The sequence below is a fragment of the Eucyclogobius newberryi genome, unplaced genomic scaffold, assembly GCF_026437365.1.
Source record: "Eucyclogobius newberryi isolate DKJ021-1_F unplaced genomic scaffold, fEucNew1.0.hap1 SCAF_5, whole genome shotgun sequence".
NCBI lineage: Eukaryota > Metazoa > Chordata > Actinopteri > Gobiiformes > Gobiidae > Eucyclogobius > Eucyclogobius newberryi.
The window spans coordinates 10,530,401-10,553,254 of record NW_027316167.1 but is presented as its reverse complement, the minus strand read 5'-3'; the positions used below and the strand labels follow the sequence as shown (position 1 = coordinate 10,553,254).

Genomic DNA, 22,854 nt, shown 5'->3' with positions numbered 1-22,854 from the left:
ATGTTTTAGTCTTGTTTGAGTCCTGGTTGAGACCCAGTTTGATCCTGTTTTAGTCCTGGTTTTACCCCTGGATGCACAGTCTTGGTTGAGTCCACTACAGGGAGAAATGGTCCAAGAAAGCATAATTCAACAGCAACAAACTGACACAGAGGTGAGTCACTAAACACTTTTTATTTTATATTCAGATGATTTGGACTATATCAGGACTAAACCAAGTCTGACTCAGATCTTAACCTGACTAAATCACCTAAATCTGCAACAAAAACAAAGATCTAAAGTAGGTCCATTCAAAAATTACAAAAATGAACAATGACAAAATGCTGGTAATATTTTTCCTCCTGCAAAACTTCACAGCTGCATAAATATTGTTTTTAAAAAAATGACAGATAAATTAAATAAATAAATCTAATTATCTCAAAATTGTAAATGACTTAATATTTCAGAATGTTTTCCTATAAAAGTTATTTTAACATTCTGCCTGTTATACTTTTGGAGCTAAAGATGTTCTATTAATATGAATAAAAATGAAAAATGTACATTTTATATTCTAATTTACAAAAGCTGAAAAAAACAATTAGATAATTCACAAGAAGTGAATTATCAATTGGTGAAAAGCTAAAATAAAAAATGTAGAGGTTCAAATTTATAACTCATTTGATCAACATGTCCATTTATGAAATATACAAAAGAAACACAAATATCGAAATGTGTTTCTAATAATGTAACTATAAACTTTCCCTGTGTATTTGTTGTGTCTGTATTCAACATTTTTTGAGGGAAATTTGTTTGCAGGAAACATAAGCGACATAAGCAGGAGGTCATGAATGTGTGCTTTTTTAAAATAATCTTGTCCACTTTTATTTGCAAAAATGATTATTACTCTGTGTCAATTAGTTTCTTCTCTGCAAGTTTGAATAAATAAATCTGTGAGCACAATATGTCACAAAGGGATAAGTCAAACCAATGAAGATCGGTCTGATTCAGGTGGCGTTTTCTTCAGACATGGCATAAACCAAACAAATAATACATAAATACATGATTATTAATCCACTGTATGTAACTGCAGTGTAATTCATCACTGATAAAACCTGTGTTGTGGTCATGAACAGTGTGAGTCAAAATACTCCTCCTCACCTTCAAAGCTCTTCACCACCTTGCCCCCCCCTACCTGTCTGACCTCCTCATCCCCCACCGCCCCTCCCGAGCTCTCCGATCCTCCTCCTCTCTCACCCTGACTGCACCAACATCCCGACTCAAAAGTTTTGGCGACAGAGCATTCTCCCGAACAGCACCCCGACTCTGGAACTCCCTCCCCCAACCTGTCCGCCACTCTCCCTCACTCACAACATTCAAATCCCGCCTAAAAACATACCTCTTCACCCAAGCCTATGACCTCCCCTACCCCTAGCCTCCTCTACCCCATTGCCTACTCTTCTACCCCCTGTTACATCCCCATCTTTTTCTCTCTACTTCTTCTGTCTTGTTCATTTTATCTGTATATTATTGTGCATTGTACGTGCTGTCCCCCCTGTCTGTAAATACCCCCCCCCTTTTTTATTATGTTCAGCGTCTTTGGGTCACTGAAAAGCGCTATATAAATAAAAGTTATTATTATTATTATTATTATTATTATTATTATTATTATTATTATTATTATTATTATTATTATTATTATTATTATTATGTGTCTGTGTTGTGCAGATGATTTTGGACGTGCTGATCGTGGGATCTGGACCTCACGCTCTGACCCTCTCCACGCTGCTCTCCGGCCCAGGCGCCTCACCTCACACGGGGCAGAGCGCTCCACAGACCGACCCGAGTTTGGAGACGCACAGACTCTCCAAAAACAATGGCAGAGGCAGGAGGAAGAGCAGGGCAAAAAGTGGTGCGTTTCACCAATACACGGGGTATTCTGTACGGACTTCCTGCTGAGTTGGCGCAAACGAGAAAAAGTACTTTTTACAGTAAAATTGGGAAAACTTGTTTATGTTATACCGACCTAATATTAATGTTCCTTGTTAAAGTCTTATTAAAGGTGTGGAGGCTCATCGAAACCATGTCAAATGCAACATTTCGAACGTCCACTTCGTTGTCGGGTTGTCTGTGGCCCTTTGCTCCGTGTAAGTTTCAAAATGTGGCCCTCTGTGAGAAAAGTTCGGACTCCCCTGATCTAATTAAAAGCATTGCAATTAAAACATGGCTACATTTAAAAGCACAGACAATGTTCACGTTTATTTAGCTTTTCTACTGATGTATGTGCTTTTTGTCGACATCTAGTGGACACTTGCAATATCAGTACAATACTATGAAATAAAGAATGGAGACAAATTTCCTGTTTAACAAATAGTGTACATTATAAAGTCGTGATAAAAAAATTAAAAAGAGAGAGAGACCAGAGTTAATATTACATCCAAATTCATGCAATAATTGAATATTATATGAATCATATTTTTTTTTTCAACTGCTGGAAAACCAATAACATCGGTAGTTAAAAAAAAATTGAATAAAATTGAATAAACATTGTGTATTATCTGCGTAAGTCACATTTTTGGAGGGACATACGGTTTGAGTACTCGCGTAAATTAACCATTTCATTTCAGTGATGGTGTGTCTCACTCTCTGGGACGGACAGGTCACATCCTGCAGTTTAGGGGCCAGAGTTTGACATTGCTGCGACTCTCACACACAGATACAACTGTCAGTGTAAAAGTGCTCTTGTTTACAGGGTTGCTAGGTAACGGTTATGGGAGTGTCTGCTGCCCATGTCAAACCAACATAAAGTGTCGAAATCGTATGTTAACTACTGTTTTAGTGAATTGGACTAATCTGTGCATTTTAAAGCCCAGAATCCTTTGTTTTGTTTGAACACAAAACAATGAAATGGAAAAAGATTATGTCTAACATTTGTTTTAGATCATCATGTCAAAAGTGTGGCTGGATCAGGTTTTTGTAGTTGGACATCACCAAATCCACAGTTTTCCTCTGTTTTGTCAGGCTTTTCTACAACTGTTTGAGCTGTTGTTTATTCAAGGTTTGGGGTTAAGAAGTAGGAAATATTTTAGTTTTCTTCTTAATGTCCTAACAGCTGCTGTCGTGGACCCTCCGGGCGCAGCAGCTCCTCCGGGCACAGCTCCTCCAGGCACAGCTCCTCCGGGAGCAGCTCCTCCGAGCACAGCTCCTCCGGGCACAGCTCCTCCAGGCGCAGCTCCTCCGGGCGCAGCAGCTCCTCCGGGCACAGCTCCTCCAGGCACAGCTCCTCCAGGCACAGCAGCTCCTCCGGGCACAGCTCCTCCAGGCACAGCTCCTCCAGGCACAGCTCCTCCGGGCGCAGCAGCTCCTCCGGGCGCAGCAGCTCCTCCGGGCACAGCTCCTCCGGGCACAGCTCCTCCAGGCACAGCTCCTCCAGGCACAGCTCCTCCGGGCGCAGCTCCTCCAGGCACAGCTCCTCCGGGCGCAGCTCCTCCGGGCGCAGCTCCTCCGGGCGCAGCTCCTCCGGGTACAGCTCCTCCGGGGGGCACAGCTCCTCCGGGAACAGCAGCTCCTCCGGGCACAGCTCCCCCGGGGGGCACAGCAGCTCCAGGCACAGCTCCTCCGGGGGGCACAGCTCCCCCGGGGGGCACAGCAGCTCCTCCGGGCACAGCTCCTCCGGGCGCAGCTCCTCCAGGCACAGCTCCTCCGGGCGCAGCAGCTCCTCCGGGCACAGCTCCTCCAGGCACAGCTCCTCCGGGCGCAGCTCCTCCGGGCGCAGCTCCTCCGGGCGCAGCTCCGAGGGGCACAGCTCCTCCGAGGGGCACAGCTCCTCCGGGAACAGCAGCTCCTCCGGGCACAGCTCCCCCGGGGGGCACAGCAGCTCCAGGCACAGCTCCTCCGGGGGGCACAGCTCCCCCGGGGGGCACAGCAGCTCCTCCGGGCACAGCTCCTCCGGGAACAGCAGCTCCCCCGGGGGGCACAGCTCCTCCGGGCCCCTCAGACGCCTCGCTGTGCCCCAGGACCGGGCTCTGTGTGGTGGACTCGTACGGGCGCTGGGCCGCTCTGTGGGAGGGGCAGTTTGTGGCTCTAAACATCCCTCACCTTCGCTCCCACGCTCTGGTGCACACGGACCCGTTCCACAAGGTCAGTTTCTTTTACGTTTAAAAGTATGTTCATGTATTTAACTGTAACTTTTTAAATATTACATTCAACATTTTGGACACCATAGCTTTGATAATGTATGTAATATTTCTAAATAGAATCATGTTTGAAAGGAAAACAACTAAAGCACTTGAGTGATCAGCCTGTTAGTAATGAGATGGTGATGCCCGAGCTCTACTCTGAGCTCCTCACATAGTGGAGCAGCAGCTCTACTCTGAGCTCCTCACATAGTGGAGCAGCAGCTCTACTCTGAGCTCCTCACATAGTGGAGCAGCAGCTCTACTCTGAGCTCCTCACATAGTGGAGCAGCAGCTCTACTCTGAGCTCCTCACATAGTGGAGCAGCAGCTCTACTCTGAGCTCCTCACATAGAGGAGCAGCAGCTCTACTCTGAGCTCCTCACATAGTGGAGCAGCAGCTCTACTCTGAGCTCCTCACATAGAGGAGCAGCAGCTCTACTCTGAGCTCCTCACATAGTGGAGCAGCAGCTCTACTCTGAGCTCCTCACATAGAGGAGCAGCAGCTCTACTGTGAGCTCCTCACATAGAGGAGCAGCAGCTCTACTCTGAGCTCCTCACATAGAGGAGCAGCAGCTCTACTCTGAGCTCCTCACATAGTGGAGCAGCAGCTCTACTCTGAGCTCCTCACATAGTGGAGCAGCAGCTCTACTCTGAGCTCCTCACATAGAGGAGCACCAGCTCTACTCTGAGCTCCTCACATAGAGGAGCAGCAGCTCTACTCTGAGCTCCTCACATAGAGGAGCAGCAGCTCTACTCTGAGCTCCTCACATAGAGGAGCAGCAGCTCTACTCTGAGCTCCTCCCGTGCCCTTTGCTCAGGGCTGTTCAGTCCCTGTATGACCGGAGCAGGAGCTGTGTTCATTGCAGTTAGTCAGACGTGTTCCCAGTGCATGGTGGACTCCTCAGTGCTGCTCTTCTTCCGTTCATTATTTTTATTGACAGCATGTCTGGTCACAGTCAGGGGTCGGAGGGTGTTTGGGGACCACAGGATCTCTGCTGTTTGCAGATGTTGTCCTGATGCACTGGATTCATTCTTATTATGTCTCTCCACAGAAAGCTTTACAGGACTTTGTGGCTCAGTCTGGCCGTTCCTCTGAGCTCCACAGTCTCCCAGATCAGGTTTATATTCTGGACGAAAACGCTTATTTCAACGACATGCGGCTGGGGAAGAAGGAGCAGAGGCGCCTGAATGTTTCGTCCACACTGAAGAAGAGTCCGAGCTTCAGTCTGCCCGGGACCAAACTCAGCGTGGACTTTTTTCAAAACCAGGTCAAAGTCGGATCAGAGGTCTCTGCATTAACCAAAGAGTGTGACATGTGACGTCGCTGTGAAGAAGGTTGGCATGGCCTTTGTGTGTTATGTCTTTGGATTTGATAAAACTACTAATTCAGTTTGGACTTTTACTGTAATGTTACGTTTCTCTATAATTGTGGTTGTTTTTTTTTCTAATGTGTTGTTTTCTAATATATACTGCACATTTGAATTTTTATCAACAAAAAAGATGACCTAATGCATTTCATATTGTTTAGGTTTGTTTTTTTTTAAGTAAAAAAGAATCAAAACTAAAATAATGATTAAGCAGTAAACTGTAAATTTGCTAAATTATTTTTTTTAAAGTTCCACCATAGAACAAGAAAACAACATTCCAAAATGGAGCTAAAATGAAGTGGAACATAATGTGATTTCAATGGAGAAATTGGGATTGAAAAGGTGGATTTGGGGATTTGACACAACACTTCTGATGGAGGCACAATCAAAATTTAACCAGTTACAGAATTGTTGACCTGACAGTAATTATTCACTTAATCTACAGATATAAAACACAATCACAAAACAATTGTTTTTGTGAGGATCAAATACAATTTTGAGTTTAGAAAATGCTATTAGTTTTACCTTTTGTAATATAGTAGAACCTTCATTGACCTTTCTACCATGGAATTTCAATGTTGCTTTCTGTTTTAAAGCGTTTTGATCCTTAGTATGTACAGTAGATCTAATGTCAGTTCATTATTGAAATAAACTGACATTTTAGAGTCATGTTTGTCTCCAGTATCACGCTTTGTTCTGTTAAGTGGTTAATGTGTGAATTTCAGGTGGAGCGTTACAGCCTGGACTCTCTGCTGCTCAAGGCCACGGTGCAGTCCATCGTCCCGGTGGTGCAGGAGCAGCAGCAGCCTGAAGGGGGCAGCAGCACAGACTCCGGAGCGCAGAGGAGGGTCGAGCACTTCAGAGTGGGACTCCAGGACGGCTCCGAGCTCAGGGCCCGCCGTGTTGTCATGGCAACAGGGCCAACCCGGGCGCAGATGGCCAACATCCCGTCCTGGGTGTCTGCGATTGGGGAGAATTACCCAGAGGGGGCGCTGCAGCACACCGTCCGCCTGATGCACCACCTGCCTCTGAGTCTGACTGCACAGGCACAAGGTGAGGCCAGAGGGGTGTGTTCAGGCTTGGTTTGGGCCTGGTTTGAATTGGTTTGAACCTATTTGCGGCCTGGTGTAGGCTTGGTTTGGGTCTGGTTTGCAGCCTGGTTTAGGCTTGGTTTGGGCCTGTTTTGGGGCCTGTTTTGGGGCCTGGTTTGAACTGGTTCGGGGCCTGGTTTGAACTGGTTTGAACTGATTTGCGGCCTGGTTTAGGCTTGGTTTGGGCCTGGTTTGAACTGGTTTGAACTGATTTGCGGTCTGGTTTGGGTTGGTTTGGGGCCTGGGTTGGGGCCTGGGTTAGGCCTGGTTTAGGCTTGGGTTGAGTCTGGTTTGGGGCCTGGTTTAGGCTTGGTTTGGGCCTGTTTTGGGCCCTGATTTGAACTGGTTTGCGGCCTGGTTTAGGCTTGGTTTAGGCTTGGTTTGGGCCTGGTTTGTGCCTAGACTAGCTATGATGTTTGGTCCTTTTCTAGCTCTGGTTTAGTCTCAGGTCGTGTTCACACTTTTACCATTTCCATCCATCCATCCATCCATTTTCTGCCGCTTTATCCGGGGCCGGGTCGCGGGGGCAGCAGTCTGAGCAGGGACTCCCAGACTTCCTTCTCCCCAGACACTTCCTCTAACTCCTCCGGGGGGATCCCGAGGCGTTCCCAGGCCAGCCGAGAGACATAGTCTCTCCAGCGTGTCCTGGGTCTTCCCCGGGGCCTCTTCCCGGTGGGACATGCCTGAAACACCTCCCGAGGGAGGCGCCCAGGAGGCATCCGGAACAGATGCCCGAGCCACCTCAGCTGGCTCCTCTCGACGTGGAGGAGCAGCGGCTCTACTCCGAGCTCCCCCCGTGTGGCCGAGCTCCTCACCTTATCTCTAAGGGAGCGCCCAGCCACACGGCGGAGGAAACTCATTTCGACCGCTTGTATCCGCGATCTTGTTCTTTCGGTCACTACCCAAAGCTCATGACCATAGGTGAGGGTAGGAACGTAGACCGACCGGTAAATAGAGAGCTTTGCCTTTCGGCTCAGCTCCCTCTTTACCACAACGGTCCGATGCAGCGACTGCATCACTGCAGCCGCTGCACCGATCCGCCTGTCGATCTCACGCTCCATCCTTCCCTCACTCGTGAACAAGACCCCGAGATACTTGAACTCCTCCACTTGGGGCAAGGACACCCCACCCACCTGAAGAGGGCAAGCCACCTTTTTCCGGTCGAGAACCATGGCCTCGGATTTAGAGGTGCTGATTCTCATCCCAGCCGCTTCACACTTGGCTGCAAACCGTCCCAGTGCATGTTGCAGGTCCGGGTTTGATGGAGCCATCAGGACAACATTGTCTGCAAACAGCAGAGATGAGATCCTGTGGTCCCCAAACCGGACACCCTCCGACCCCTGACTGCGCCTAGAAATTCTGTCCATAAAAATTATGAACAGAACCGGTGACACAGGGCAGCCCTGGCGGAGTCCAACATGCACTGGGAACAGGTCTGACTTACTGCCGGCAATGCGAACACAGCTCCTGCTCCGGTCATACAGGGACCGGACAGCCCTGAGCAAAGGGCCCCGGACCCCGTACTCCCGGAGCACCCCCCAAAGGACACCCCGAGGGACTTGGTCGAAAGCCTTCTCCAGATCCACAAAGCACATGTGGACTGGTTGGGCAAACTCCCATGAACCCTCGAGCACCCGATGGAGGGTATAGAGCTGGTCCAGTGTTCCACGACCGGGACGAAAACCACTCTGCTCCTCCTGAATCCGAGGTTCGACTATCGGTCGGATTCTCCTCTCCAGTACCTTGGAATAGACCTTACCCGGGAGGCTGAGGAGTGTGATCCCTCTGTAGTTGGAACACACCCTCCGGTCCCCCTTCTTGAACAGAGGGACCACCACCCCGGTCTGCCAGTCCAGAGGCACGGTCCCCGAACGCCACGCGATGTTGCAGAGACGTGTCAACCAAGACAGTCCTACAACATCCAGATACTTTAGGTACTCAGGGCGGATCTCATCCACCCCCGGAGCCCTGCCACCGAGGAGTTTGCGAACAACCTCAGTGACTTCAGCTTGGGTGATGGATGAGCCAGCTTCCGAGTCCCCGGTCTCTACTTCCTCTTCGGAAGACGTGACTGAGGGATTAAGGAGATCCTCAAAGTATTCCTTCCACCGTCCGACGACATCCCCAGTCGAGGTCAGCAGGCCTCCACCCGCACCGTAAACGGTATTTGTGAGACACTGCTTCCCCCTCCTGAGGCGCCGGACGGTTTGCCAGAATTTCTTTGGTGCCGACCGATAGTCCTCCTCCATGGCCTCCCCAAACTCCTCCCAGGCCCGGGTTTTTGCCTCTGCGACAGCACGAGCCGCGGCTCGCTTGGCCTGCCGATACCCGTCGATGACCTCCGGAGACCTACAAGCCAGAGTGGCCTGATAGGCCTCCTTCTTCAGTCTGACGGCATCCCTTACTTCCGGTGTCCACCACCGGGTTCGGGGGTTGCCGCCACGACAGGCACCGGAGACCTTGCGACCACAGCTCCGAGCAGCCGTATCAACAATGGAGGCGGAGAACATGGTCCACTCAGACTCAATGTCCCCAGCCTCCCCCGGGACATGGGAGAAGCTCTCCCGGAGGTGCGAGTTGAATACCCTACTGACAGAGGGCTCCACTAGACGTTCCCAACAGACCCTCACAATGCGCTTGGGTCTGCCAAGTCTGTCCGGCTTCCTCCTCCGCCAGCGGATCCAACTCACCACCAGGTGGTGATCGGTTGACAACTCTGCCCCTCTCTTCACCCGAGTGTCCAAGACACGCGGCCGGAGGTCTGATGACACGACAACAAAGTCGATCATTGACCTCCGGCCTAGGGTGTCCTGGTGCCATGTGCACTGATGGACACCCTTGTGCTTGAACATGGTGTTCGTTATGGACAATCCGTGGCTAGCACAGAAGTCCAATAACTGAACACCGCTCGGGTTCAGATCGGGGAAGCCGTTCTTCCCGATCACCCCTCTCCAGGTGTCACGTGGACGTTGAAGTCCCCCAGTAGAACAACGGAGTCCCCGGTCGGTGCACTGTCCAGTACTCCTCCCAAGGACTCCAAGAAGGCCGGGTACTCTGCACTGCTGTTCGGCCCGTAGGCCGCCACAACAGTGAGAGACCTGTCCCCCATCCGAAGGCGGAGGGACGCGACCCTCTCGTTCACCGGGGTAAACTCCAACACGTGGCGGCTGAGCTGAGGGGCTATCAGCAAGCCCACACCAGCCCGCCGCCTCTCCCCGCGGGCAACACCAGAGAAGTGGAGCGTCCAGCCCCTCTCGAGGAGATGGGTTCCAGAGCCCAAACTGTGCGTGGAGGTGAGGCCGACTATATCTAGTCGGTATCGCTCAACCTCCCGCACAAGCTCAGGCTCTTTCCCCCCCAGCGAGGTGACATTCCATGTCCCCAGAGTTAGTCTCTGTGTCTGGAGATCTGGTCGCCGAGGCCCCTGCCGTCGACTGCCGCCCAGATCTCTCTGCACCGGCCCCTTATGGATCCTCCTGCAGGTGGTGGGCCCACGGGAGGGCGGCCCCACGTCGCTCTTTCGGGCTGTGCCCGGCCGGGCCCCGTGGGGTAAGACCCGGCCACCAGGCGCTCGCCATGGAGCACCCATCCCAGGCCTGGCTCCAGGATGGGGCCCCGGTGACGCCGATCCGGGCGACGTGAACTGCCTTGATAGTGTTGTCATCATAGGGGGCTTCTGAACCGATCTTTGTCTGACCCGTCACCTAGGACCTGTTTGCCTTGGGAGACCCTACCAGGGGCATGAAGCCCCCGACAACATAGCTCCCGGGATCATTCGGGCACTCAAACCCCTCCACCACGTTAAGGTACTTTTACCATTTACTGCATCTAAACTGGGACTAAACCAAGAGTAAACCCAAATCTATCTTTTACTCCAAATACCCCCAAAGAAAAGATTTGGCTTCCCGAGTACCACCAGATCTAACTCAGGTCTATAGCAAAACTATTTTTATTTTATTCATTTTCTTATGAGGAAAACAAGGACTAGAACAGGACCAAGCTGGATATAAATCAAGCTCCAGCATATTAAACACAGAGAAAGCTCATTTATTGTCAGTCAAATCAACCTGATTCTGGGACGAATCAGTAAAGTAATTTTGGTTGATTTAGCAAGTAAGTTACATTCTTTAAATAGTAATGATTGTGTGGCTTACATGTGATGTGGTGTGTGTGTGTTGTTAGGGCAGTGTGTGGTGTGCTCAGAGGGGCAGAGGGTGATGGTTGTAGGAGGAGGACTGACCAGCGCACATGTCGTTTCCATCGCCCTCCAGCAGGGGGCCAGTCACGTCACCTGGGTCATGAGGAAGCACCTGCAGGTAAGAAGAAGTGGAAATAAACTGTCAGGATTAAAGGGGTTTCACTTGGTAATTGTTTGTACCACATTATAAAAGTTGTTCCTTCTTCAGTATTTATAGGTTTATAAATCATGATACCGTTTATTGACAATATGGATGTGAAATTAACACATTTTAAACTACTAAAATAAATGCTATTAAACCGGATTCTAAATGGTTTGCCTCTTTTGTGTAGAATGTTGAATTTATTGCAGACCATGATATTGTAAAAAAGTTATTATTCGTGTAGATTTAATTTAACCCTTGAGGTCCAAGGCAGTGTTCTTTTTGACAATATAATTTTCCATAATTTTTGTCTTTGTCATATTTTTGCTGATTCAAACTAAAAGTACTGATATTTTGATGAAAACTAAACAGGAATGAATGAAAGAAAGAAGCAAGTGGAGCCAAGATCCAAGTTCCATTTATGAATCCCAGAAATCCAAACCAGACCATAAACAAACTCAATGTCCAAGGAACACTCTGCACTCTTTACTAAATGCTCTGGTTTGACATTGCAGTTGAAGCAGTTCGACGTGGGCGACGTGGAGAGCCTGGTGGGCCGGTACTCTCACGTGGAGCACGGCATTCAGATGGACGGCCGGGCGTTTCTCTGTCAGTTTTACAGCGAGAAAAGCCTCCACAGACGCCTGGCCATGATCCGACAGGCACGGAAAGGAGGAGCAGTGACACCCGAGGCCTACACCCACCTGCAGCCTTTCATTCAGGCGGGACGGGTGCACGTCAGGACCTACTGTGAAGTAAGTCTCCCCCATAAGACTGACTCATGAGCGTGGGATTCTTTGGACATGAAGCAAAAGCTGTTTACTACAATCTTACATTAGTGTTTCATTTATATCTTTATGATGATCTGATATGAGCTGATTTATCCAATAGTTGTCTCGCTAATGTGGGCGATAACTGATATTTGCCAATTCCAATATTATGATTTTGAATTCTGTTGCAGTGCCCCCAAATGTATGTTTAGTTTTAGTTTTAAAAATGTACTTTTAACTTTTATATAAAATAATAACAAAATGTATAAATCTGGAATATGCCATATTTTTTGAAAGAAATAGAAATAGAAACAGACTGTGCAAAATATGAGGCTACAAATGATGTAGGATAAAGCATAATATGTAGGATAAGGCATAATCAGGACTGCAAGATATGGACAGGAATAAATTGTCAGATAAAGTGACTTCAGTGGATTGTACACATTATGTTACAGTTTTGCACATGGTTACGACATGTGGATGACACAGGGCTAACAGTGGTCATTGCAGAGTCTGCGACTCTTCTTCACTTAGTGAGGATCTGTCACTGGAGCTGCTCTCCAGAGCTGAAAGAGCGTCCTGCAGGGGGCGACACTCAGGGTCCAGCACAGATGTGAGTTTAGCCAGGACCAGGGAATGACACATGAGCACACAAAACACTTTCAAAATATCTGGGAAACTGATGTATGGCCCATCCCTAGATATGTTGTTCCTGCAAAGATAACAGACAAAAACATTTGATTACAACAAGGATCTATTTAAAACATTTAAACAGGGCACTGAATGAAGTTAATTATACATTAAAAATACCATTAATCCCAACAAAAGCCAGCTTTCCTTCTTCGCTCATTAGTCCATACATTTCTTATATGACTCCAGTTCTAAACTCAGACTTATATATCATATATTCACTGTCTTTTATTTCCCTTCTACAGGTGACTGAAGCTTCCTGGTGCTACAGAACCCAGGCGTGGTCCCTCTCTCTCACCAGCAGGGGGCAGTGGAGTGGTGACGTGATCTGGCTCGCCACAGGCTGCAAACTGGACGTGAAGCAAGACCCTCTGCTGTCTGACGTCATGAGAGAGTTTCCCATCCAGGTCAGGGGAGAGAATACAGTGACACCTTTTTATTAAGTTTTATTATACCATATCATCCCCTGTGTGCAGTTTTGATTGACAATTACCTTGGTAATGTTTATTGTTACCAAGGTAATTGTCAATCAAAACTGCACACAGGGGATGATATGGTATAACAGCGGTAATGTTTATTGTTCTCCTCCTTGAACCGACACCTTAACGTGGTGGAGGGGTTTGAGTGCCCGAATGATCCCGGGAGCTATGTTGTCGGGGGCTTCATGCCCCTGGTAGGGTCTCCCAAGGCAAACAGGTCCTAGGTGACGGGTCAGACAAAGATCGGTTCAGAAGCCTCTTATGACGACGACACAATCAAGGCAGTTCACGTCGCCCGGATCGGCGTCACCGGGGCCCCATCCTGGAGCCAGGCCTGGGATGGGTGCTCCATGGCGAGCGCCTGGTGGCCGGGTCTTACCCCACGGGGCCCGGCCGGGCACAGCCCGAAAGAGCGACGTGGGGCCGCCCTCCCGTGGGCCCACCACCCGCAGGAGGATCCATAAGGGGCCGGTGCAGAGAGATCTGGGCGGCAGTCGACGGCAGGGGCCTCGGCGACCAGATCTCCAGACACAGAGACCAACTCTGGGGACATGGAATGTCACCTCGCTGGGGGGGAAAGAGCCTGAGCTTGTGCGGGAGGTTGAGCGATACCGACTAGATATAGTCGGCCTCACCTCCACGCACAGTTTGGGCTCTGGAACCCATCTCCTCGAGAGGGGCTGGACGCTCCACTTCTCTGGTGTTGCCCGCGGGGAGAGGCGGCGGGCTGGTGTGGGCTTGCTGATAGCCCCTCAGCTCAGCCGCCACGTGTTGGAGTTTACCCCGGTGAACGAGAGGGTCGCGTCCCTCCGCCTTCGGGTGGGGGACAGGTCTCTCACTGTTGTGGCGGCCTACGGGCCGAACAGCAGTGCAGAGTACCCGGCCTTCTTGGAGTCCTTGGGAGGGGTACTGGACAGTGCACCGACCGGGGACTCCGTTGTTCTACTGGGGGACTTCAACGCCCACGTGGGCAATGACAGTGACACCTGGAGAGGGGTGATCGGGAAGAACGGCTTCCCCGATCTGAACCCGAGCGGTGTTCAGTTATTGGACTTCTGTGCTAGCCACGGATTGTCCATAACGAACACCATGTTCAAGCACAAGGGTGTCCATCAGTGCACGTGGCACCAGGACACCCTAGGCCGGAGGTCAATGATCGACTTAGTTGTCGTGTCATCAGACCTCCGGCCGCGTGTCTTGGACACTCGGGTGAAGAGAGGGGCAGAGTTGTCAACCGATCACCACCTGGTGGTGAGTTGGATCCGCTGGCGGAGGAGGAAGCCGGACAGACTTGGCAGACCCAAGCGCATTGTGAGGGTCTGTTGGGAACGTCTAGTGGAGCCCTCTGTCAGTAGGGTATTCAACTCGCACCTCCGGGAGAGCTTCTCCCATGTCCCGGGGGAGGCTGGGGACATTGAGTCCGAGTGGACCATGTTCTCCGCCTCCATTGTTGATGCGGCTGCTCGGAGCTGTGGTCGCAAGGTCTCCGGTGCCTGTCGTGGCGGCAACCCCCGAACCCGGTGGTGGACACCGGAAGTAAGGGATGCCGTCAGACTAAAGAAGGAGGCCTATCAGGCCACTCTGGCTTGTAGGTCTCCGGAGGTCATCGACGGGTATCGGCAGGCCAAGCGAGCCGCGGCTCGTGCTGTCGCAGAGGCAAAAACCCGGCCCTGGGAGGAGTTCGGGGAGGCCATGGAGGAGGACTATCGGTCGGCACCAAAGAAATTCTGGCAAACCGTCCGGCGCCTCAGGAAGGGGAAGCAGTGTCTCACAAACACCGTTTACGGTGCGGGTGGAGGCCTGCTGACCTCGACTGAGGATGTCGTCGGACGGTGGAAGGAATACTTTGAGGATCTCCTTAATCCCTCAGTCACGTCTTCTGAAGAGGAAGTAGAGACCGGGGACTCGGAGGCTGGCTCATCCATCACCCAAGCTGAAGTCACTGAGGTTGTCCGCAAACTCCTCGGTGGCAGGGCTCCGGGGGTGGATGAGATCCGCCCTGAGTACCTAAAGTATCTGGATGTTGTAGGACTGTCTTGGTTGACACGTCTCTGCAACATCGCGTGGCGTTCGGGGACCGTGCCTCTGGACTGGCAGACCGGGGTGGTGGTCCCTCTGTTCAAGAAGGGGGACCGGAGGGTGTGTTCCAACTACAGAGGGATCACACTCCTCAGCCTCCCGGGTAAGGTCTATTCCAAGGTACTGGAGAGGAGAATCCGACCGATAGTCGAACCTCGGATTCAGGAGGAGCAGGGTGGTTTTCGTCCCGGTCGTGGAACACTGGACCAGCTCTATACCCTCCATCGGGTGCTCGAGGGTTCATGGGAGTTTGCCCAACCAGTCCACATGTGCTTTGTGGATCTGGAGAAGGCTTTTGACCGTGTCCCTCGGGGTGTCCTTTGGGGGGTGCTCCGGGAGTACGGGGTCCGGGGCCCTTTGCTCAGGGCTGTCCGGTCCCTGTATGACCGGAGCAGGAGCTGTGTTCGCATTGCCGGCAGTAAGTCAGACCTGTTCCCAGTGCATGTTGGACTCCGCCAGGGCTGCCCTGTGTCACCGGTTCTAGGCGCAGTCAGGGGTCGGAGGGGGTCCGGTTTGGGGACCACAGGATCTCATCTCTGCTGTTTGCAGACGATGTTGTCCTGATGGCTCCATCAAACCCGGACCTGCAACATGCACTGGGACGGTTTGCAGCCGAGTGTGAAGCGGCTGGGATGAGAATCAGCACCTCCAAATCCGAGGCCATGGTTCTCGACCGGAAAAAGGTGGCTTGCCCTCTCCAGGTGGGTGGGGTGTCCTTGCCCCAAGTGGAGGAGTTCAAGTATCTCGGGGTCTTGTTCACCAGTGAGGGAAGGATGGAGCGTGAGATCGACAGGCGGATCGGTGCAGCGGCTGCAGTGATGCAGTCGCTGCATCGGACCGTTGTGGTAAAGAGGGAGCTGAGCCGAAAGGCAAAGCTCTCTATTTACCGGTCGGTCTACGTTCCTACCCTCACCTATGGTCATGAGCTTTGGGTAGTGACCGAAAGAACAAGATCGCGGATACAAGCGGTCGAAATGAGTTTCCTCCGCCGGGTGGCTGGGCGCTCCCTTAGAGATAAGGTGAGGAGCTCGGCCACACGGGGGGAGCTCGGAGTAGAGCCGCTGCTCCTCCACGTCGAGAGGAGCCAGCTGAGGTGGCTCGGGCATCTGTTCCGGATGCCTCCTGGGCGCCTCCCTCGGGAGGTGTTTCAGGCATGTCCCACCGGGAAGAGGCCCCGGGGAAGACCCAGGACACGCTGGAGAGACTATGTCTCTCGGCTGGCCTGGGAACGCCTCGGGATCCCCCCGGAGGAGTTAGAGGAAGTGTCTGGGGAGAAGGAAGTCTGGGAGTCCCTGCTCAGACTGCTGCCCCCGCGACCCGGCCCCGGATAAAGCGGCAGAAGATGGATGGATGGATGGATGGATGTTTATTGTTATTTTCAAGGGGATTGTTAAAGATGCACTATGTAACTTTTCTCTTTGTCTTCATGCTTATTGCAATGCCTTGAATGTTTTCACAGAATAACATTAAACTTTAGAGATAAGTTTAATGTCATGTTATTAAACCATTCAAAGTGACGCAACGTTATCTCCATGGAGACGAGCAGGTGACGGACCAATAACCAGAAAAGTTACATAGTACTTCTTTAACTATCAAAAGAGTTACATACTATATACAGCCATATATTTTTATTTGTCAAATAGATATTTACTACTATATTACCTTTTTTTTCCTTTACCATGAACCAGGTGCTCTGTGTCTTAATGAATCATTAATTGAAACCAGAATAATGAGACAGTCAAGAGGAAATCTGAGGCGCTTTGTAGGTTCTTTATTGCATGAATGTGTTTCGTCATTAGTGTTTCTCCATCAAGGCAATGGAAGAAAAAGAACTGTCACAAGATTGTAAATCCAATCCAATCTACTTGATTTATATAGCACGATTTATACAACCAGAGGGTTCCAAAGTGCTTCACAGCAAGGTAAAAGACTACAGAGGCATAAATAGGATAAAAGTAATAAAATAAGATATAAAAACAAAATCAAATAGAAAATTAAATCAAACAAACACACTAAAATCAATGGAATAAAAATAAAGAAAATAAAATAAATAAAAAGGTGCTGCCCTCCCAACACATAAAAAACATACAATCAACACACTACATGGAGTTAAAAGCCAGAGAAAACAGATGGGTTTTTAGAAGCGATTTAAAAAGAGGCAGTGAGAAGGCTTTTCTTATGAGGAGTGGCAGTTTGTTCCACAGTTTTGGAGCTGCCACTGCAGTAGCTCAGTGGTAGAGTGCTCGTCTTCTGATCCAAAGGTCGGCGGTTCGACTCCCCGCTCCCAGAGCGGTCAGATCCACTGGCCCGCAGGTTGGTGGTGCGATCGCAGCTGCCTCATGTGAATACTGCCGTTGTGTCCTTGGGCAAGACACTTAACCCAACTTGCCCCCCAGTGTCTGCGTATATCTGGGGTGTGAATGTGTGTGTGAATGGGTGACTGGTTCCTTGATGTAAAGCGCTTTGAGTACCTTGACGGTAGAAAAGCGCTATATAAATGTGACCATTTACTGCAAAGGCTTGTTCACCTCTGACCTTTAGCCCGTGACACTGCCAGGAGTAGCTGGTCAGCTGACCTGAGGGAACGGCTGGGAGTGTAGGGGTGTAGCAGCTCGGAGAGGTAAGGAGGGGCAAGACCATTTAAGGCTTTAAAAGTAAATAAAAGAGTTTTAAAATGAATCCTAAAATGAACGGGCAGCCAGTGGAGTGAAGCTAAAATAGGCGAAATGTGCTCATATTTTCTTCTTCCAGTTAAAAGACGGGCAGCACCATTTTGGACCAGTTGGAGACGAGCAATTGAGGACCCACTAACCCCCATATCAAATCAAATCAAATCAAATCAATTTATTTTTGTAAGGCCCAAAATCACAACAACAGTTGCCTCTCATATAGACCCACTAACCCCCATATAGACCCACTAACCCCCATGTAGACCCACTAACCCCCATGTAGACCCACTAACCCCCATATAGACCCACTAACCCCCATGTAGACCCACTAACCCCCATGTAGACCCACTAACCCCCATATAGACCCACTAACCCCCATATAGACCCACTAACCCCCATGTAGAGAGCATTGCAGTAATCCAGCCGAGTGATGACAAAGGCGTGGATTACGGTTTCAAAATGTTGTCTCTGAAGGACTGGTTTTATTTTTGCCAGCTGCCTCAACTGGAAGAAGCTTGACTTCACCACAGCTTTCATCTGGCTGTCCAGTTTAAGGTCTGGGTCGACTTTCACCCCCAGATTGCTCATGATAGTTTTTTGATACTGGGCTAGAGGACCCAGGTCAACCATGGGGGTCACAGAAGTCCCACCAAAGACCATGACTTCAGTCTTTTTTTCATTAAAATTAAAAAAGTTCAGAGACATCCAGGCTTTAATGTCTTTTAGGCACTCTAGCAATGGCATAACACTATAGGAGTCAGATTTGTTAAGGGGGACATAGATCTGACTGTCATCTGCATAGCAATGAAAAGAGATGCCATGTTTCCTGAGGATTGAGCCAAGTGGGAGTAGATAGAGAGAAAATAAAAGAGGGCCAAGCACAGAGCCCTGCGGGACCCCATAAGAGAGGGGAGCCATGGAGGACACAGAGTCAGCCAGGCTGACACAGAATGTTCCATGTGACAGGACCTGAACCATTCTAATGCAGTGCCACTGATGCCCACCCACTGCTCCAAGTGAGCTATCAGGATTTCATGGTCCACTGTATCAAATGCTGCAGTCAAATGTAAAAGTACAAGGACAACACAGTGACCAGAGTCAGTAGCTAAAAAGATGTCATTAAAAACTCTTTAAAGCGCAGATTCGGTGCTGTGCAAGGTTTTAAAAACCAGATTGGAAAATCTCAAGAATATTTTGTTCATTAAAAAAATCCATGAGCTGGGAATAGACAATTTTTTCCAAGATTTTAGAAAGGAAGGGCAGTTTAGAAATAGGCCTGAAATTTGCCAAAACAGTAGGATCCAGCCCGGGTTTTTTTAACAAGGGTTGCACAACGGCATGTTTAAATTGAACAGGAACCACTCCAGAAGTCAGACTGCTATTAATAACTGTGATAAAAGATGGGCCAACAGTCTGAAAAGCCTCCTTAAAAAGTCGGGGAGGGACAGTGTCACCTGGAGAACCTGAGGGCTTCAAATGATCAACAATCTCCTGCACAAAGGGGAGGGTCACTGGCTCAAACGTGTCCAGACCAGCAGAGCAGGGGACATACACTGAAGGGTCAATGGCAGGAGGTGAAATAAGTGCTCTGGTAGAGGTGACTTTATCAATGAAGAAGTTAAGAAAGTCTTCACACACAGCCGGGGATGCCTCAGTCTGTGGTGCATTCAGAGCAGAGTTGATCACTTTAAATAAAACACAAGGTTTGTGGGAATTCAACAGGATAATACCAGACAGATAATGTTGTTTTGCCTCTTTCACAGTGCATTGGTAATTACTGTGTCCCTCAATATTTGAAAAGAGACTTGTAGTTTGTCTTTTTTCCACTTTCGCTCGGCTCTTCTACAATCCTGTCTGGCAGCACAGGTTGTTTCATTCAGCCAGGGCTCAGCCTTAGATTTAGGCTTTTGCCGTCTATTCTTTAATGGAGCCGCAATGTCTATAGCATTTTGACAGTGTCAAGAAAGCATGAGTTCAGGGCCTCTGTATTCTCATACACAGATGCAGGGATGACACAGTTTTGACTGAAAGCAGATGAGAAGTGAGCAGCAGTGGAGGGGTTAATAAGTCACCAACGCCTCGGTTACGAAACATCCACGCAACAATAAAACACTTTTAATAATTACATCTAGAGAGCCTCAGATTTCTTCTTGGCTGCTTCACATCGTCTTTCAAAGAATGAATTGAACATTGTAAGTTATATATATACTTTGCTACACCCTGCTACCACCTACATGTACAGTTGTATTCCAAATCAGATATGATTTGTTTTTCATATTATAAATATAATTTATTTTATCTACCAATATTATGTTTTAGGGAATTAAAAAATCATAATATTCACCCTAAGTTGCATTGACAAATGTTTCCAGAAGATGACAGTAAAGAGCATGAAAACAGGCTTCATATTTTGAGTTAAGGTCCAATATGTCCTATAATGTTATTATATATATTTTTATACATTTTATCTACAACTTTTATGTTTTAATGTATTTGTTTTTGTATTTAGTTAGTATGTAGACAAGACATATTATTGACCGTTATAAATGTGTCGGATAAGATTATTCCATGTCCATAGGAAGGTAACGTGCTCATGTTTGTAGGTTCTGGACGGCTGGCCCTGTGTCTCTGAGAGTCTGCAGTGGACTGAGGGCTGTCCTCTGTATCTGATGGGACAATACACCGCACTCCAGGTCGCCTGCGTAATACACACACATAAATAGAGCTGCATTATGACATAAAATGTTCTTGTAACTGGGAAGAATATTAGTTGTTTACCTCAAATTCAGGTGAAATGTCTTCTCTAAACTTTATAAATGGAGCGACAAAGGTTCAGAGGTTTCCATAATCTCACCTCTGATCAATTGTGACGTTTGGACAAAACATTTCGGAGTTGAAGTTTTTCCTTGCTGGTCTAAAGAGGAAGATGACCGTCATCTATTTGCTGATTTTCTGTGAATGTTTTTATATATATTAGATTTCCCTTTAGATTTATTCATTTTAACGGGTCAGAGCATATTAAAGAACACACAAAGTAAATATTATACCCACATTCAACACAAATGACAACACCAGAGCCAAACAGCACTTCAGCATCGATGATTACAGAGCTGGTTCCTCTTGAGCCGTGTTTGATGTCTGAAATGTGCTTCCTGTCAGAGCGGCTCATGCTCCTGAGCCTTTGACTGACAGCACTTGTTGACTGACAGCTGCGTCTCAAAGTAACTGCACAATCACCTTGAGTAGAAGCTCTGGTTTCTCTGTCACTGAATTTAATAAACTCATTCAGAGGTGGCGGAGAACGACCATGTGCACTTTTATAAATTCAACAAGCTGATGGTCAAAACATAGATAGCAATATTTTTGAAGTATAAGGCAATGATGATATGAGTAAGGTTTTCGTCTAATATTTTTAAGCCTCTTTTGTATAACGGTTCAATTGGTTTTAAAGCAGAATGGTGTGTCCTTGACCAATTTGTAATGCAATGTTCAATGTGTGAGGAAAAAAACGTACAGTGGAAAAAGCGTTTTCTGATCTTATTTGTTTGAAATTACGAATATTGAAATTTACAAAGTGTTTTTACATGTTTTTTAAAAGACAAAGTGGAGTCCAAAGTCAGACCAAGATATTTAAATGCAGCTAAAATGTGAATCTCCTCTCCTTTTAAAAACATATTTGACGGTGGCTTTACTGCTGGCTATTTTGAAAATATATAAACTGTCTTTTTGAGTTTAACAGAAGACATGACTTTCTGAGCCACTCATCAATAAAAGTCATAGCTGCTGTTCAACGTAAGACTTTGCCTTTGTAAAAAGCACAGCATCGTCTGCACATAAGTATTAAACATTTGACAAGTCATCAATATACAATGAATATAATATAGGCCCAAGTACAGAACCTTGGGGTACTCCAACTTAAAATGGCTGATTGACAGCCCCAGCCCCAGGGCAGCTGTAGCATGAAAATGTGATGTTGACCATTTCAAACAAGGCACATTTATTCATGAAGATCTTTCTATTCATGGGGTTTAACTTCCTGTTTATAGGCGACATCTGGAGGCATTTGACCCATCAAAGGACAGACTATTTAGTTTTGAATTGTTCATAGCTATGGCATTGGCAACAGTGTACATTTTGTATCACTCTGAAACCCCGGCTCCCCATCGACACTGGGTTTCGGAGGTAGTAGTTTTTTTTTAAAATAATATAACCTCCAACACATTTAATTGAATACAATAAGTGCCCAATCCCAACAACGAGGCCCCATTAACCATATGAAACTACACATGAAACTAAATACTGGTTTCTATGTTCATGTGTAGTTTATTCAGTGTTTTCAAAGCGCAGATATTTACTGTAAGTGTATTTACAGAAATCCGGCTTCTGTAAATCACTCCAAGTTAACATTCAGAAGTATAAATTCCCCGATTCCCCAATAACGCCCATGGGAATTTTCCAGCTGCGAATGAAATCAAAGATCGCTTCATAAGTCAGACACATGTTTTATTGATTTATAGTCAAGAAGCCACTCATTTTAGCAAAGAAGTCACTCTGATTCTTACACATTTTAGCATAGAAGTCACTGAGATGCACGTTTCTTTTCTCACCTGCCTCATTATTTGACTCTCATCCCCCCTTTTCCTTCGTGCCTGCGCAGATCGGGCCTCACGCGGTGAACTTGGCCGGAGGACAAGCCGCGAGTTACAGAATCGCGAAGCACATTCGACATCAACTACGACAAAACAAAGACAATCCACACGACTCGACTCCAGAGAAGAGCGACAAATCTAAAAGCGAGGAGTACGTCGGACAGATGCACGGCCTCCTGTGGCTTTAGTCAACCTTGACCTCTCCATTTGGACCATTCTTAAGCTCAGGTGAAGGTCCCTGGTACAAGCACAGACTATTACATTGTTTTTGGATGTGTTGTGTCATGTTTTAGACCAGAGCTGGCCTTGTATTCCTCTGTTCTATTGACTTAGTACTTTTTAAATCCGTTGGAATAGTGATGTACTGTAGATTTATTTGAATATGTTCATTGATGTTATTTTATTTATCTGATTTATTGCTTTAATTGTTTGTTTATACTGTTCTTCCTTTTAGTATTTTATGGTTTTGTACTTGTATTCTTCAGATTGCAGGACAATAAAGGATTACTCAAACATGCAATAATCAATGAAAATACTAATTTGATTAAACAAATGTGACAAGGTTAAAGC

At 48.0% G+C, this 22,854-nt stretch overlaps 1 protein-coding gene across 1 annotated transcript; it reads left to right on the top strand.

Annotated features, from left to right (window-relative positions):
* Positions 1 to 22,652, top strand: LOC140380701 (uncharacterized). Its single transcript, XM_072464617.1, has 10 exons — positions 1 to 151; positions 1,702 to 1,885; positions 3,086 to 4,113; positions 5,203 to 5,418; positions 6,243 to 6,570; positions 10,791 to 10,924; positions 11,464 to 11,703; positions 12,654 to 12,815; positions 20,239 to 20,328; positions 22,293 to 22,652. Exons 1-10 carry the CDS (start codon positions 107 to 109, stop codon positions 22,470 to 22,472), a joined length of 2,607 nt encoding a protein of 868 aa, XP_072320718.1. The 5' UTR covers positions 1 to 106; the 3' UTR covers positions 22,473 to 22,652.
* The last annotated feature ends 202 nt before the right edge of the window (positions 22,653 to 22,854 follow it).

What these genes read in the sequence shown, in the direction of transcription:
- LOC140380701 (XM_072464617.1), top strand. Translation starts at nt 107, where the DNA reads ATGGTCCAAGAAAGCATAATTCAACAGCAACAAACTGACACAGAG. An exon ending in ACACGGACCCGTTCCACAAG is followed by an intron (nt 4,114 to 5,202) that starts GTCAGTTTCTTT and finishes GTCTCTCCACAG; the next exon opens with AAAGCTTTACAGGACTTTGT. An exon ending in TCTGACTGCACAGGCACAAG is followed by an intron (nt 6,571 to 10,790) that starts GTGAGGCCAGAG and finishes GTGTGTTGTTAG; the next exon opens with GGCAGTGTGTGGTGTGCTCA.